Source organism: Spermophilus citellus (genome assembly GCF_964194105.1).
Source record: "Spermophilus citellus genome assembly, chromosome: 5".
NCBI classification, from domain to species: domain Eukaryota; kingdom Metazoa; phylum Chordata; class Mammalia; order Rodentia; family Sciuridae; genus Spermophilus; species Spermophilus citellus.
Window position 1 is genome coordinate 93,817,244 of NC_138186.1, and position 14,921 is coordinate 93,832,164.

Genomic DNA, 14,921 nt, shown 5'->3' on the forward strand with positions numbered 1-14,921 from the left:
AGTGAAGCCCCTATGAACTTTATAAAACCATTCAAAGGCCACAACTTCCTATCCAGTTGCCTTGGGGATTAATTTTACACATGTTCTTTTTGGGGAACACATTCAGACCATAGCAGCTTTTCATCTAAAAGACTTTAAAGTGTTTTTTTTAAAACCAAACCAAACCCCAGAACATCCTGTTAGTAAATCCTGTAATCAGGTGTTGGCGGATGTTTTCTTCAAAGGACCTAATGGTAAGTATAGTAGTCTACTCTTATTCATGGTTTTGTGTTCTGTGGTTTCAGTCATTCACAGTCAACTCTAGTCTGAAAATAATTAAATGGAAAATGGCAGAAATAAACAATTCTTAAATTTTAGATTTTATGCTGTTTTTAGTATTATGAGGAAATCTTGTGCAGTCCCCTTCCATCCTGCCTAGCATATGAAACATTCTTTGTCTAGCAAGTCTAAACCATATGGGCAACACACCTGTCAATCATTTAGAAGCCATTTCTTAGTTATCAGAATGACTATTGCATATTGTAATTCTTATCTTCAAGTAACATTATTTTACTTAATACTGACCCCAAAGTGCAAGAGTAGTGATGCTAACAATTTGGGTATGCCAGAGAAACCATAAAGTGCTTCCATTAAGTGAAGAGATTAAAGTTTTTCATCTTAAGGATTGAAAAACAAATTGTATGCTTAGGTTGCTAAGATCTGTAGCAGGAATGAGCTCCTGTCTGTGAAAATGTAAAGAAGGAAAAAGAAATTTATATATAGGAAAAAGCTAGCATATAGCATATATAAGGTTTGCTGCTATTCTTGGTTTCAGGTGTTCACTGAGGATCTTGGAACACATCTCCCACGAATATCAAGAAACTACAATATTTTAGGCTTTGAGAACCTCATAAGTTTTCAGTCATTTCACTATCACCACCATGTGTGAAAACTAGTCTTTTCTCAGGGCTATGTAGAAATCTGTCAGGGTTGGCCAGGGGTTGGCCAACCCCTTCTGTACAGTGTGATTATTTTACATTGTTTGATAAACTTTCTCAGTGGATTCTTAAAAAGCATTTTTAATGCAAAGTTATTCCAGTTTTTCTGTTTGTAGTGATAATTCAAAGAAAGTCAGTGATAGTCAATCATTTGTGTATCTTTTCTTTCCTCAAATCTCTGTATATTTAGGGGGAAGAAATTTTGGTTGAGAGTGGCTGTTCTAACAGTGACAGAGCCAGGACAAGGACATGTTTCTGACTTTGGATTGAATATTTTTCCTGTTATGTTGTGATACCATTATGATGAAAATTCATAGCCCAGATATTTTAAGTAATTTTCTATTTATAATTCTTATGTAGCACAAATAATGATGATGCCTCCTAAAGCTATGAGGATTTGTAGAATTGTTAGATTTTCATTTTTATCTTTTTTTAAATGAGAATAAAAGTAATGCAGTATTCTGAAGACAAGTCTCAGGACAAAGGGAAAGCAATTAACTTGAAGATTCCAAATTTAATTCAACCTTTTTCCTTTTCTAGGTACCTTTAAAGCAAGGCAGAAGTCTTATGGATTGGATTCGACTGTCCAAAAGTGGAAAGGACCTAACAGGATTAAAAGGCAGGTTAATTGACGTAACTGAAGAAGAACTTAAGAAACACAACAAAAAAGAAGATTGTTGGATATGCATAAGAGGTAGGTGGTAGTTATTAAATAACTTAAAAAATGTGCTGGATTTTCCTTTTGTTATAACATATCATACATAGTCTTATTATTTGGTGATCAGATTCAGAATTAGAAAACAAAAATATGCCCATACTGGGCAATAAATAATATTGTTCTGGCCTTGGACAGTGTTCTTTCTTTATGTAACTGTTTACATTTTGATGCAGAAAGCTTCTGAAATGAAACCCCCCCCCATCCCCATATTCTGTTCCCTTTGAAAGGAAACAAGTGTTGGCCAGGCAGTTTAATGCCAAAGGTAAAATTATTCAGTAGCACACAGTTTATACAGTCTCAGAGACTCTAAAGGAAATCAGAAGGCCTACATTAAAGCCAAATATTTAGTTCTCATTTACAGCAAATTTTATTACTTATGTATGTGGCAATATTAGTTTCCTGTTTTTTCTAGCTCATAGTAACTTAGAAGCTCCAAAATAGTTGAAGAAATGAGCTGAGAGGTGTAGCTGATGAAAACAGAACTCATGGTAACCAACAATCTGGCGTCTCAGAGAGACAAAAGTATAGTAATAGATACAGTGAACCTGTACATCCAGTCTCCACAGTGATGTTCTTGAGACAATCAGACATACTAAACATCTACTGTTTTATTCAGATTTTTCGCTGTTGTGACTAAAGGATTGGACCAGAATAATTTTAGGAGAGGAAAAGTTTATTTGAGGGCTCATGGTTTCAGAGGTCCTAGTCCATAGAAGGCTGGCTCCATTCCTAGGAATTTGAGGTAAGGCTGAGCATCACAGTGGAAGAGTGTGGCAGAGGGAAGCAGCTTACATCATGATCCACTGAGTGATGTGGACCATGAGTGGTAACTGAAGGCTGGTAGGGTATGGCTGGAGGAGGTGAGAATTGGGGAGTGGCTTTGGGGTATGTTACCCCAAAGGGTCTCTTAACCCAATCATTTCCCCTCTGAACCTTCTTGCATTGTCTTATGTGAACTTTAGGGGGACACTTTACGTTCAAACCATAACACTACTAATACCCTCTGTTTAAAGGGGAAGGATTACCAGTAATTTCTAATGTAATCCCAAATGAAAGTAAAAGAAAATATGTGACTAAATGTAATTGTCCTTTTCTTCATACCTGTTATAATTTTTTAAAATTGTGGGGGTTCTGTTGAGCAAGTTGCCTTTTTCATGAATTCTCTTACCATTTACCATAGGTTTTTATTTTCACCTTTTTTTTCATTCTGTGAAAATGAAGTATGTTATCACTTATCCATTTAACTCTATGGCTTCCAAAACTTCATTGCTGTCATTTTATTTTCTGACTTCTGTGTCTCTGTGGATTTACATCTTATTTATCCCTAACATTTATTTTAGAAAGTTTTCAGGAGTATGGAAAATAAATGAATGCTTTTAAATCCAGAAGTCCTAAGATACTCTACCACCCAGTAACTTTCACAAATCTACCTTTTAGTTATTTTTCTTTAAAATTACTTTAAACTCTTGAGAAATCCATTTATTTTTCATTAGTTTCTTTTCCATATGTTTCCATTGAAATTGGCAAAAGTTATACTGTTTTTCTAAAATAACATGCAGAGTTATATTTAGTTATAGCTGATTAGCTTCTATTGGACCAGCACTCCAGCAACCTCAGGACAAAATATAAGAAGAAAAATTTATCTAAAGACCTGGTGAGCAACCGAAAGTGGACAGAAACTAGAGGACAAGGACCATTTGTATTTAGTAGAAGGGAATGTCCCTGGGTAAGTTTCCTGTTTCTTATGGCATTTAATTAGAGGTTAAGTCTGAGTGTTAATGCCATGAAATGTGGATAAAACTCAGATGGAGACTGGCACCCCTACTGGCTTAAAGAACTAGAAGACAGAGATTGGGGTATTTGCAATAAGTAGAAAGTGAAGGAGAAAATTCAAAGAAAGAAGGATCCAGAGAAGAATATAAACTATTTCTTGCATATATGACAAACTATAAGTATCCCCAAAGCTAAAACATTGAAGAAAGCTTTAAATTTTCAATTTCCCAAATGGGAAAGAGTTTGAGTTTGGATCTAGTCAATTGCCTACTAAAACAGAATTTGTTGGAGGAATATAACAGAATCTAGAGTTTCTACTATCTTATCCATAGTTACTAAACACACTGAAGAGAAAAGGCATACTGGAGATGATACAGGTGTTTGAACTTAATTCACAAGAATTTTAAAGTACATATTATAAGTATACAAAGAAGTAAAAGAATGTATGTATAAAATGAATAAATAGGATATCTCAGAGAAATAGCAATTATAAAAAATGAACATCTAGAACCAAAAATTAGCATATATGAATTTTTTTAAAAAATTTGATATTTGGTTTTATAGTAGTTTGGAGGTGATATAAGGAAGATTTAGTGAACTTTCAGATAGATAAGTAGGATTATCCAATCTGAAGAACAGAGAGGAACACAATTAGACAGTCTCAGAGACTTATCAGAGAAGATAAAAATGTCTAATATATATGTATAGAATTCCAGGAGGAGGAAAAGAATGAGAAAAATATTTGAAGAATAGAGCCAAATATTTCACAAATTTGAAGAAATCCTTAAAATTGTGAATTTAGAAGCTTAGCAAATCCAAACATGGTCAAAAGAAAGCAAACCACATCTAGGCACATCCATTTGCTGAAAGTCAAAGAGAAAATCTTGAAAGTAGTCAGAGAAAACATACCAAGAAACAATAAAATGACTGCTGAGGAAAAATATGGTACCATCAACTCTGAATTTTATATTCACAAAGATACAGAATTCTTTTTGAGGCTAAGTTGAAATAAGAAGTTTTTAAACTGAGAATTTATTACCAGCTAACTTGCACTATAAGAAATGCTTTCAGTTTGAAAGATAGTGATTTCTGATGACAGCTCAAGAAGTCAGGAAATGGTATTTGTTATGGTTTGGATGTGAGATGTCCCCCCAAAGCTCACATGTGAAACAGTACAAGAAAGTTCAGAGGAGAAAGGATCAGGTTTTAAAAGTCTTAACCCAATCAGTGATTTAATCCCATGATAGTGATTAATGAGTGGTAACTGAAGTGGTATGGTGTGGCTGGAGGAGGTAGGAATTGAGGCATGGCTTTGGGTATATATTTGTATCTGGCCAGTGGAGTCTCTCTCTGCTTTTGAGCTGGTTTCCTTTGCCACACTCTTCTGCCATGTTGTTAACGTGTGTTTTACCTCAAGCCCTGAGGAATGGAGCCAGCTACCTATGAATTGAGACCTCTGAAACCATGAGCCCTCAAATAAACTCTTCCTTTTCAACAGTTGTGCTTGGTGGGGTCATTTCATCTCAGCAGTGAAAAAGTTGACTAAAACAGTGTTTGCATAAGAGAAAAGATTACATTTTACTTTCTTCACTATTAAAGAATATATGACTGTTTAAAGCAAAAGTTATAACATTGTATTGTGGACTTACATAAGAAGCAGAAGTCACCAGGACAGGGAAGATATTTCCCAAAGAAATTTAAGAGAGAAAAAATATAATAAAGTTAGTTTAGTGATAAATTTTTAGTATAATTTTTTGATACCTGTGTACAAGTGAATTCTGTAAAATAATGATATGGGTGGGTTTAAGGGAAGAAAGAATTTTTGGGCTCTGGTTTGTCTTTAGAACTCTGCAAGGGGTCTGCAAGGGGCATTGCTGGCTAGTTCCTGAGTGGTAATGATTCATGTCTGGGGAAGGTGGGCAAAGCGTATTTTTTCCATATTGCAGAATAAAGCCCTGCTTCCTGATGTCAAAAAAAAAAAAAAAAAAAAAAAAAAAAGAATAGACGATAGGGCTGAGGTTGTGGCTCAGTGGTATAGCACTTGCCTAGCACGTGTGAGGCACTGGGTTCAATCTTCAGCACACATAAAATAAATAAGTAAATAAATAAAGGCATTGTATTCATCTACAACTAAAAAAAAAGAATAGGGGATAGAGAGCAGTAAACATGAATTTACACATGAAGAGGTATAATATTAATTCATAAGTAAGCAAGTAAAAGTTCTGGATATATGCTGTAATTTTTAAAAAAGTTATTAAAAATAATGCAAAGAGATAAGGCTAAATTAAATTCTCTAGAAAATTGGTTAACTTAAAATAAGGAAGGGAGAGGAACAGAGACAGAAAATTTAGGGACTGTGGATTTAATAAAAAAGGTAGATTCAAATTCATCTATAATAGTTAATCTACATGTAAATGGACCAAGTGCTCTAATTAAAAGGTAGAGATTGTCTATGTTGCGTGTGTGTCTGTTCATGTTATCGGGACCTGTCTGCATAATATCTATAAGAGATATACTTTAGGGCTGAGGATGTGGCTCAAGTGGTAGCGCGCTTGCCTAACATGCATGAGGCACAGGGTTCGATTCTCAGCACCACATGAAAATAAAATAAAGATGTTGTGTCCACCTAAAACTAAAAAAAAAAAAAAAAAAAAAAATTAAAAAAAGAGGTATACTTTAGAGATACAGATAACTTACAGATTAAGTTGAAAGTTACAGATAAGTTGAAACAAAATGTGTAGAAAAATGTATATTATCTAGACAGGAAGTAAAAGTTTGATTTAATCTGACTGGTTGGATTATATTAATATCAGATAAAAAGTATTACCAAGGACAAGAATTTTAACAAATATGGAAATTTTGTAATGATGAAAAGAGTTCTTAGTGTTTTTATGTGTCAACAGAGCTTCAAAATATATAAAGCAAACATTAGCAGAATTGAGGGAGAGAATTAAAAATCTTCAGTTATAGTTGTAGATTTTTCTGAGCAATTGTTGTAATTAGATAAATATCTGTAGACATAGTGAAAATAATGTGCAGTTTTTTTACTGAACACAAGATGGCAAAGTAGTCACAGTACTTACAAAAAAATCAAGCTGTACATTTGAATACAGTGAAATATACCATGATTTTACCTTATGAACATATCTTCTCCCTCCTCATTTATTTTGAAGTCAACAACATGAACAGTGGTGAATAATTTAAATAAATAGGAGTAATACAATATGGTGACATAATACTTGGTACATACATGATAGGCTTAAGATAAATTTTGTTGATGGGATATAATATGGGACTTTAGAGTTAAATATTTGAATTTTAAAACTAAAAATTATTTTTTAATCTGATTACAAAATTACTAATTTTGCTTATAGCAGTGATCCTCAAACTTTTTGGTCTTATGATTCCTTTATTATGTAAAAAATTATCATGGACCCCCAAAGGACTTTGTATGATGATCTTGATTGATATTTGCCTCTTAGAAATTAAAATTAAGAAACCTAAAGAATATTTTAATATTAATTTAAAAATAAAATAAAATTATTATGGTTTGGATCTTGAAAAACTCTTGCTTTAAAAGTATAGTCCCCAATACAGCGAGGTTCAAAGGTAGGGCTTTTAGGAAGTGATTACATTGAGAGCTATAACCTCATCAGTGGATTAATCCATTTGATAGACTAATAATTTGAATAATAGTTAACTGCTGTACTGGGTGGTAACTATAGGCAGTAGGGCATGAAGTAAGTCTGTGGAGCTGTGGCCTGGACCACATCTGTCCCTGGCCCCCTTCTCTCTCTTTCTGTTTCCCAGGTGCCATGAACTGAACACCTTTCTTCTACCATGCCCTTCCACCAAGATGTTCTACCTCACTTTAGGCCCACCAATAGAGTTGGCCATCCATGGATTGAGTCTCTGAAACCATGAGTCCCAAATAAACTTTTCCTCCTCTAAGTTGTTCTTGTCAGGTATTATGGTAACAGCAACAAAAAACTGACTAACACATAAACTCACTATATGTTATCTTTTATAGTACTTATGTTTATGAAAAATAGCTACTTTTTAAATCAGAAAAACAGAATAGTGGTATTATTTTACATTTTGGTAAATATCCATGATGTGTGGCAGTAGATGATAAGTATATTATCATGTTACCTTCTGCATCCAGTCTTATATCACATGTTTTGTAGTCTCTAGAAAACCCTACATTTGTGGAAGAATGTGAATTTAAAAAGGCATAACATTTTAGTCTCACTGTGAAAATTTTTTTGCCTTGGACCACCAAAAGTGTCTTGAGCTCCCTCAGGAGTCTCTATACTAACTTGTGAGACTCTCTGACTTACAAAAAAGAACAAAGAAGAAATGAAAAATTATTAATGGGTGTGTGGTCTGAACCATGGTGATGTAGTTAATTGTGGTAGCTTCCTCTGGGAGAATGATTAGTAGGTATAAAATGTTTCAGAGTCTTCCATTGGACTGTCCTTAAGCACTGTCTTACAGAGCTAAGTGTGAGATGAGGTTGAAGTATCCTGTAGTCCAGTTCTGACTTTAATCATCTGAGATAGGTGATATGATTTGGGTTCTCAGTGGGAAAAGGCTTTTTCTCTCTATGGGGAGTTGAAGTAGTGACCAAAAAAGAGCTCTCTGAAATTAGTACCTTCATACATTGCTGGTGAAAATGGAAAAATAGTCTGGCTATTTCTCAAAAGGTTAAATATAGAATACTGTGTCAGTCAGCTTTTTATTACTGTGGCAAAATACCTGAGATGAACAACTTATAAGGAAGTAAGCTCATAATTTCAGAGCTTTCAACTCATGATCAGTTGGCTGTATTGCTTTTGAGTCTGTGGCAAGGAAGTATATCATAATGGGACCATGTGGCAGAGGGAACTGCTCTACTCATAATAGCCACATGCAGAAAAACAAGAAAGGGTCGCAGTATCCACTTCAAGGCCACAACTTTAATAACTTAACTTCTTTCCACTAGGACTCACTTACTGAAGGTTCCACTATCTGCCAGTAGCACCATGGGCTGGGAACCAACCCTTCTACACATGGACCTTTGGGGGATATTCTAGATGCAAATTGTAACACTATCTGACCCACCAAGTTTACCCCTAGGATTATACGTCAAAGAAAATGAACATGAAAACATAAATGTCTACACAAAAACTATCTGTAGAAACAACCATGTTCATCCACTGATGAATGTATAATTATACACAATGTGATATATCCATACTTGGAATATTATCTATTCACAAAAAGGAAAACTACTGATACATGTCATGGATGAACCTTGAGAACATGCTAAGTGAAAGAAGATAGATCTTAAAAGATCACATATTGTATGATTCCATTTATAGGAAGTGTCTAGGGTATACAAATCTATATAGACAGAAGGTTAGTGGTTACCTAGGGCTAGGAGAATGGGAGGAAGTCTTCATGAAGAATGTTTATATATTGGTTAAATTGTAATACCAATCATGTGCTCGTTTTCCCCTTTATAAAGACTTATTGTTCTTCACAGTATAAAGAGAATTTCTCCCTTTAAAAGAACTAATGAGTTCCCTATTTTTGTTTATCTTAATATTTGTTAAGATCAGATAATCATGATTACTAGTCTCTTCACATTGGCTGCTAGTCTACATTGTATTAAAAGCTCATTCACAGCAACACTGTTAGGCAACTGGTATATTTTCCTCTACACATCTTGCTGTGGGTTTTAAAAGTTTTCACACAGAAATTGACACATACTTATTGATAAGTATTTTATTGTAAGATACCTGCAGTCTTTATCAGAGATAATTGGGAGCTTAAATTAAAAGCAAATAAATACTAAAACTTTACCTAAAAAAATTTAGACAGTGTTTGTCAAGTTGGAAAGAGTACTTTCTGTGTAGAATGGAAATATCGGTTTCTAATGTTTATTTTTAGTTATCATAAAAGTGATATTGATGTTTGTATTCATAATAGCTACCATTCTGACTGGAGTGAGATGAAATCTTAGAGCAGTTTTGATTTCCATTTCTCTGATTGCTAGTGATGATGAACATTTTTTCATATATTGATTGATTGTATGTCATCGTCTGAGAAGTGTCAAAAGGTACACTCATACATTGCTGGTGGGACTGCAAATTGGTGAAGCCAATATGGAAAGTAGTATGGAGATTTCTTGGAAAACTGGGAATGGAACCACCATTTGACCCAGCTATCCCTCTCCTCGGTCTATACCCAAAGGACTTAAAAACAGCATACTATAGGGACACAGCCACATCCATGTTTATAGCAGCACAATTCACAATAGCTAAACTGTGGAAACAACCTGCATACCCTTCAATCCATGAATGGATTAAAAAAATGTGGTGTATATACACAATGGAATTTTACTCAGCAATAAATGAGAATAAAATCATGGTATTTACAGGTAAAGGGATAGAGTTGGAGAAGATAATGCTAAGTGAAGTTAGCCAATCCTCCCAAAACAAATGCTGAATATTTTCTCTGATATAAAGAGTGTGATTCATAGTGGGGTAGGGACAGGGAGCATGGGAGGAATAGAAAAACTCTAGATAGGACAGAGGGGTGTGAGGGGAAGGGAGGAGGTGGGGATTAGCAATGATGGTGGAATGTGATGGACATTATTATCCAAAGTACATGTATGAAGACGTGAATTGGTGTGAAGATACCTTGTATACAACCAGAGATATGAAAAGTTGTGCTCTATGTGTGTAATAAGAAAAAAAATAATTAAAAAATGATATTGATCCTTGAACTGAGCTTTTAGAAGGGTAGTGAACTCCCAGACACTGGAATTACTCAAATAGACACTGGATGATCCTCTATCTATATGTGGGGTAGAGGTGAATCTTGGGCTGGATGAGAGAGCAAACTAAAAATTGCCTATAAAGATCTTCCAGTGTTCAGACACCATTTTGTGATTGACTTGAAGTAAGAGTTTCTGATAAGACAAACTATCAAGTGATCATTTTAAATGGGAAATTTTTATTCTAAGAACTTATCTGAGAGCTCAGCGTTCTAGACTCACAACACAGAAGACATAATTTACTGTGAAATGTGCTAAGAACAGGTAACACCAATGCATTACCTAAAGAAACTCAGGTTAGCTGTTGTCTTGCATATGTACTTTTAATTGTGCTACACCTCTGCTAGAATGAATTAGATAATTGTATACCCTGAATTCCTAGGGCATTTGAAAATGGTGTATTTAAACATTGGAATATATCTTCCTAATACAGCTGTTGTATTTAATTTAATACATTGCTTTTCTTAGTAGTACTCAAATTAGTCCTTTTCTTGTGTGTACTCTTGGTTAGAGTTTCAAACACACACACACACACACACACACACAATAGAGTATGAGCATAAAGGAGGGGATGGATTGATGGATAGAGATAGATATTTTCCTCTGCCACTGAAGGTCACCCATGTAAATGATAGTACCAGTTGGATTGTGATCAGAAGATCTTGGTCAAAGCCCAGTTTTGCACTATCCAGGGTTAGTGTTTCATAAATCAGTTTCTGCCTATTTTTTTCTTATTCTATCATTAGAATTTACATTTTTGCAGAAAAATTAGAGCCTAGCATCAATTTGAGTGTATGCTTCTTGGTCCACAAATATTATTCATTTCTATTTAATGGTAATTGGCTGCTGAAATCTGCCACATCTGGGCAATAAGAGATGTAGGAAGAAATTTAAGAATTGTGTCACTGCAAACTTAAGAGGGTTAAGAAATTATTTTCTAAAGATTAGGTGCTAAGGGGGCTGGGGATGTGGCTCAAGCGGTAGCGCGCTCGCCTGGCATGCGTGCGGCCCGGGTTCGATCCCCAGCACCACATACCAACAAAGATGTTGTGTCCGCCGAGAACTAAAAAATAAATATTAAAAACATTCTCTCTCTCTCTCTCTCTCTCTCCTCTCTCACTCTCTCTTTAAAAAAAAAATTAAAAAAAAAAAGATTAGGTGCTAATAGGTAAGAGGCTAGAACATTGTACTCCAGAGATTTATTTGATAAAAGCTATATATGAACAAAGAGCATAATAAGGCATGATGGGAAAAAGCATAAAATTTTTGTGATTTTTTTTTATTCCACATTTAAGGGTCCAACTTTTTAATTGTTAGGAAATGGTTTTGTAAAGGAAAAAAAGGAAGGAGACAAAAGAGGAAGGGAAGAGTCTGAGTATCAGAGGAAATGGACCAGTTCCCTTTTGGGGCTTGGTTTAAGAGTCATAATGAGCAGATTACTAATACTACTAAGTGTGTTTGGATCTAATATATCTTGAACTGAAATACTGTCTAATAGACTTAATTACTAAGGTGAAGGATTTTGTAAGCATTCCTAATTTTGTCTGTCTGAAAAGGATGGGATGTTTTTTCAGGTCCACAGGTCCTGGTCTCTCAGAAAAAAAAGGCAGGATTATGAGGGGCATCAATCTAAGGGGCGATAAGGCAGCAGAGAACATATGTGGGATATTTTAGGCTTTACAGGCTGACACAACTATTAAAGCTACCTGAAAAACTGGTTGTGAAACATGACATTTGTCACAGATGATCATGTGTTGTAAAGATCTTGTTCCTGAGAAATTTTAGAGCTCTGGTCAAGACTAGATTGCAGAGAAAGTTTGAAACTTATTTGGGATGCATCCTCTGTTTTAAGAAGCCCACTGGGAATAATTTTAATCTTAATCATTACCATCACATTTGTGTTCTTTGGATTTTGGAGCATTAAACAATACAAACACGTTTGATGGAGAAGGAGAAATGTAGTTTGACTCAACTAGTTTTTTTAAACTTCTTTGGAGGACTTCTGAAAGAGATTCTTTTAATTCATTTCCTTTTGTGCTTGCCTTTAGGCAGTTTTATAAAGAACCCTGGACTAATTGGTTATTTTCAAAAATTGAACTGGTGGAAAAGCTTCAGTACTTTTCTCGGGACTGAAATTAGCTTCTTCTTTCCTTTCAGGATAATTATATCACTGGAACATTTAAGTTATTTGAGGTTTTTTAAATTCATGGAGGTCATCATATGAAAAGAGGCTAATCTTGGATTTAAAAAAACAGTTTTTATTACACTTTCAAGGTGTCTTTAGGGCTGGGTTTATGTGCTTTTTACTTATGTACTGTTTATACTTAAAAAGCAGCTCACTTCTTTCAGAAGGTTATTCATTGAGATAGCTGCTTTATTTGTTCCCTGTTTCTCACAGATAAAAATATAATTGAATAGATGAATAGATCATATAAATATTTAGGAAAAAGCTAAAGATTAAAATATAAACTATAAATCTTTGTTCCTGGACAATTGAAAAGAAGAGTTGGACTTACTTTTCACAGACCGAAGTGGTCACCTGTGTTGAATCAGGTCAGGCATATGGATGAGATCTTGATTCCTGATTATCTACCAGATCCATCTACCAAGACAATATAGGATGATAGAATGGAATATTATTGCTCTGTAAACTCTCTGGGCATGTTTTACTTTCAAAAATTATGTACACATAAAGAATTTCATCATTTTGTGTTGGGAGGCAATCCTCTATGAGTATTTGCATTTTTGTGTATCGTATAAGCAGATATTGACTGTTTTTTTGTTCTGGACTATCTTTTTAGGTATGTTTGCATAGTGAACAAACTTGGATGATAAAGTATCTCCTTCTAGAACAAAGAGCAGGTTTGCTTATGGTTCTATATAATATAGATAATATCTCCCTTTAGAATAAGGACAGGTGTGCTTACTGTCCTTTATAAAAGATTCAAGTTTCCTAAGCTCAAGGAGCCTCTCCTGAAGGAACAGGTCTTACTGGGCCATTTTCATATCTTCATAGGAATTGAGATTCAGGGAACCTGTACAAATATTAATATTGCATTTATTGATGTGAGTGCTAAACATGTTTCCAACCTTCAAGTCTGCCAGGGCCCATGAAACTGGCAGGTAAACTTATTGGCTTGCAAGTATAGTGAAATTTCAGACCCTTTACAGTTCTGAATTAATAATTTGTTAAATAGAATGTATTGGAAAAGATTTATTGGAACTTACATGTATTGACTTTACAATATTTAAGAAGTTTATTGAGGATATTATTTCTCTTTGCTTTGATATAGGGTTTGTTTATAATGTCAGCTCATATATGGAGTTTCATCCTGGTGGAGAAGATGAACTGATGAGAGCAGCAGGATCAGATGGTACTGACCTTTTTGATCAGGTAAGATACTGAAAGTAATTGAAGTAATACAATGGAAGAGTGCTCATAGATTTAGCACTGTGACATTTTTAGGAAGAAAAAAATAGTTGCGTAAATTTCAGATATGTTGACTTGAATCTTGAAACATAGGCAGATGTTCACAGTAGCAGCTGTCCATTTAATTTGTTTTTGTATTAAAACTTTTGAGGTGGTTTCAAATCCTTGGCTTACTTGCTGCTTCCCCCTTGGCAAGTATTTACCACGTCTTGATTATTTTTATAATAATGGTAATTGATTTACAGAAAGCAGTAAAGATTGGAAAAAGGAACATTGAAACCTGCTGCTAACTTGCTGAGTCTCTCACTTTAAGCAAGTCACTTAGCTTCTCTATTCTTAGTCTTTCCTCATTTAGGGATTGTATATACATTCTGCCTGCTCACTGTACTGAATCTGCATATCACATAGAAAGATAGATGAGGCTGATAAAATGAATAGAAAAGTTATTTTTTTCTGAGTGATAGCAAAGATTGTCTATGGGTATCTCAGAAGATACTTAGTTACTTTCTGCCTTATATTTAGGTAAATGTAAGCTCTTGTACATTAAAAAAGTTACCCAGAATATTTTAATTATTCTCAACTGTTATTCTAGCGATCTTTAGAAGGATAGAAATTTGCCTTTGTTTCACATATGTTTTTGTTTGTATTTTAATGATAATTAGCCATGTTTTAGTACTGGGATTTTATCATTCAAGAGACCTGAATTAGATTGGGTTATTTTGTATTGTTTTTTATCAAATATAATTTGGTTTCTGTTCTTCCTATTTTTTTAATTTATGTTAATATTTGTTTTTTTGACTAGGTTATGGTAAATATAATTTGTTTAATATTTAAAAGTACTAGTATACATCTACTTAAGTGACAGAATCTCATTTGCTGTTAATGTTCTACCTGGGTTGGAGAAAAGTCATGTTTGCATATTGGTTGTAATAGCATTTTCATTGGGAGACTTATTGCTGTTTTAAAGGAAGTTCCCATTGTCATTTGATATTTGTTATTATCCAGCAATGCAAACCAAATAAAAAGGATTAGGAATATTTGCCTTAAAACTTGTCTGTCACATTTTTCTCCTGTATCCGCCTTGATGCTGGATGTACTGTTTCACAATAATAATTTTCAGTGAAATCTAGTCTTACTTCGTGTTACGAGTTTATATGGGCCTTATTTAAGGAAAGCTTTTTTGGAAGAAGTTATAAGAAC

General features: G+C 34.3%; 1 protein-coding gene across 5 annotated transcripts in view; it reads left to right on the plus strand.

The window, feature by feature from the left end:
- Nucleotides 1-14,921, plus strand: part of LOC308649590 (cytochrome b5 reductase 4) — a 91,701-nt gene that overhangs the window by 4,244 nt on the left and 72,536 nt on the right. For all 5 annotated transcript variants that reach the window (XM_081295247.1, XM_081295248.1, XM_081295245.1 and 2 more), the window contains exons 2-3: nucleotides 1,518-1,671; nucleotides 13,585-13,685. In XM_081295247.1, the coding sequence (XP_081151373.1) occupies nucleotides 1,518-1,671; nucleotides 13,585-13,685 (255 nt within the window). The remainder of the gene's footprint in view (nucleotides 1-1,517; nucleotides 1,672-13,584; nucleotides 13,686-14,921) is intronic.